The sequence below is a fragment of the Perkinsus marinus genome (assembly GCF_000006405.1).
Source record: "Perkinsus marinus ATCC 50983 genomic scaffold scf_1104296927884, whole genome shotgun sequence".
Taxonomy (NCBI): domain Eukaryota; phylum Perkinsozoa; order Perkinsida; family Perkinsidae; genus Perkinsus; species Perkinsus marinus.
The window spans coordinates 719,789-722,562 of record NW_003217015.1 but is presented as its reverse complement, the minus strand read 5'-3'; the positions used below and the strand labels follow the sequence as shown (position 1 = coordinate 722,562).

General features: G+C 45.6%; 1 protein-coding gene across 1 annotated transcript in view; it reads left to right on the top strand.

Annotated features, from left to right (window-relative positions):
* Window positions 1-2,774, top strand: part of Pmar_PMAR010254 (voltage-gated cation channel, putative) — a gene marked incomplete at both ends in the record, with an annotated part of 10,400 nt that overhangs the window by 2,552 nt on the left and 5,074 nt on the right. Inside the window, 9 exons of the mRNA XM_002788667.1 lie at window positions 398-559; window positions 601-738; window positions 1,115-1,166; window positions 1,212-1,362; window positions 1,406-1,608; window positions 1,903-1,983; window positions 2,033-2,192; window positions 2,233-2,367; window positions 2,672-2,747. Coding sequence (XP_002788713.1) covers window positions 398-559; window positions 601-738; window positions 1,115-1,166; window positions 1,212-1,362; window positions 1,406-1,608; window positions 1,903-1,983; window positions 2,033-2,192; window positions 2,233-2,367; window positions 2,672-2,747 — 1,158 coding nt within the window. The remainder of the gene's footprint in view (window positions 1-397; window positions 560-600; window positions 739-1,114; window positions 1,167-1,211; window positions 1,363-1,405; window positions 1,609-1,902; window positions 1,984-2,032; window positions 2,193-2,232; window positions 2,368-2,671; window positions 2,748-2,774) is intronic.

The following is a 2,774-nucleotide window of genomic DNA, read 5'->3' as shown; positions in this document are numbered from 1 at the left end:
AGTTTGTAGTCGGCTTCGTCGGTTGAGCTTGGGAGTTTTATCGCTTAGTATAGAAGTTTACATACAAATTCGGGTAGAAGTGTACAGAAACCAATAGAAACTTCCCCAAATTTCTGCGGATTCGAGTCGAAGTGTACAGAAACAAATGAAAGTTTCTCAGAATTTCCTCAAAATTTTTATATCAATTCGATTCAAACTATCAATTAAGGAGTTACATGCTACATCTGAGCGTATCGCTAATCAGTATCAATCGTATGCGAGACCTCCTTATCACGAAGCAGCTTACTGACAGCAGAGTTACGTTTAATCAAGGCGCTAGCAATAGTTGAGACTCAAAATTTTTATATTGTCACGAACCTTTGTAGTTGACTATGTGTACTGCTTGACGTGTTTGTAGGCTTCCAAAATGAAGGGCGGAGGAATGACAGAAATGGAGAGTAGAATAGCTGAAAAGAAGAGGACCTTCTATACGAGTACACCGGCTGATGCTAGCTCGAGTGTAACAGTGATGATGAGGGTCATGGAGCTCGAGAGTTCAGCTCACCCTATCGTTGTGAAGGTAGTCGATGAAATCAATCTTGGGAGGACTTAGCTTGGTAGATACGATATCTGGTCATCTCTGAGTGGTTCGTGAACGTTATAATGTTCTTCATCACAGCTAATGTGATAGTGATGATGTTCGACTCCTACCCTCCACCGCCATATAGGCTTACTAACACGGTCACGGTACTCAACCAGGTGAGCATGGGCCTTGGAAGACTCACTGTGCTGCTCTGTTCGAAATAAGTGCGGCACGGCACGTTTCACTTAGACTATCGGCAGCTCATGCATCGGTTCACTCGTCTGAGCCGAGATGATCAAAATTGAAAACACTGTGCGCTCTCAACATTTGCGCTCATGTGGGCTTCCTGGAAGCCGCTTCCCAGATTTTGATTCTCAACAACAGAACTGATTCCCGAGCGGGAAGGATCTTTCGTTCGCCGTCTCACTCTCTAGCCTTAGTGACTAACAGCTCTAGGCATCTAGCTAAGAAACCAGTTTTCCCCTCGCGTTAGAAGGAAATATGAGTTTCAAAAGCGCCTAATGCTTCTGAGTATGGTTTGGTTATGTTCAGGTGTTTACGGTAGTCTTCGTGGTTGAATTTGTGTTATTGCACATTGCACTGGGTAGTAGCTACAATGCATATATGTACAGCAATGGGTGCTGATCAGGCCCGCGGAGATATTGGAGGAAGCTCGCTACGGCATTCGACGGGTTTATCGTTATTACGTCGATCTTGGAGTTATTCCTGGCGAATGGTTCTACTGTTATGACGGCCCTCAGGGGTTTCCGTCTGCTGAGAATATTCAAGCTTGCGAAAAAGTGAGGGCCTCGGAGGCAGCGATCGTGATGATGTGCTCAGCAGGTGGACGTCATTTCGTGTCTTATTGAAGTCGATCGCCCACACGGTGAATTCTATGGGTAACTTCTGCGTTCTTCTCGGGCTGATGATGTTTGTATTCACCCTGATGGGCATGAGCCTCTTCGCTACTAAGTTGAGGATGGGCGAGGACGGCAAGAAGATACCTGATGAGCTGCTCTTACCATGGCCGAAAAGTCAATGTCCAGGTGAGTTCGCGAAGCCCTCGTAGTAGATTTAGTAGTATTGGTAGTAGTATCGGTAGTAGTATCGGTAGTAGTATTGGTAGTATTGGTAGTAGTAGTAGTAGTAGTAGTAGTAGTAGTAGTAGTAGTAGTAGTAGTAGTAGTAGTAGTCGTTGTTGTTGTTGTTGTTGTTGCTGTTGTTGTTGTTGTTGTTGTTGTTGTTGCTGTTGTTGTTGTTGTTGTTGTTGTTGTTGTTGTTGCTGTTGTTGTTGTTGTTGGTGTTGTTGGTGTTGTTGTTGCATGAATTTGCGTTTTCAGGAGGCGGTTATGACTGCGTGCCTCGGTCCCATTTCGACACTCTACTGTGGTCCTTCATAACAGTGTTTCAGATCTTGACGGGTAAGCCCGGTGCTTCTATTCTCAGTTGTGGTACTGGGCGTTTACTCAGGGGAGAACTGGAATGCTATAATGTACGATGCGGTGTTGGCGGTTGGTTGGGGCGCAGTAGTCTTTTTCATCGCGCTGGTGATCTTCGGCCAGAGTGTGATACTCAATCTATTCCTAGCTATTCTTATGAGCAAATTCGAGGAGAGTTCCGCGACGATACGGTGGGTATCATTATGAAGGATGTGTTTGAGTTCTCCTCAGGGAGCGAGAGTTGGCTAGAGCCAGATCACGGTCGCAGTTGTCAGCGTTCCTGCGGGACCGGAGAAAGACCAATGGCGCGCTCCCTTCAGATGAGGCGTCCAGCCCTGAGTCGCAGCTTGAGAGTCCCTCTCCTAGGTAGGCTTCATAGCAAGAACATATTTCGAAATCGCGAATAATATAGCACTATAATGGTATAAGGTATACATGATACTATAATGATATAGTATAGGGGGCTTGTTTGGTAGGAACGTTTCCTCTCTGGCCGATCGATTCGAGACTCGAGCTCTTTTCCCCATTGTTACGCTACGTCGCGGATGGAAGCCTGGGATTTTTAATAATAATATACTAGTATAATATACATAATATACCTTATGCCTCTATAAAGGCATATACATAGCAATAGTAGTGGCTGAGGATGTTGAGCTTGCCTTTGCAACAGGTCATTGATATCTCCGTACTCTGAGGGTATGCAGGCTCAGGGTCAGGATGATCATCACGATGAGGAAGTGTTGGAGGTTACGTTGGCCCCTGAGCCTGATCGT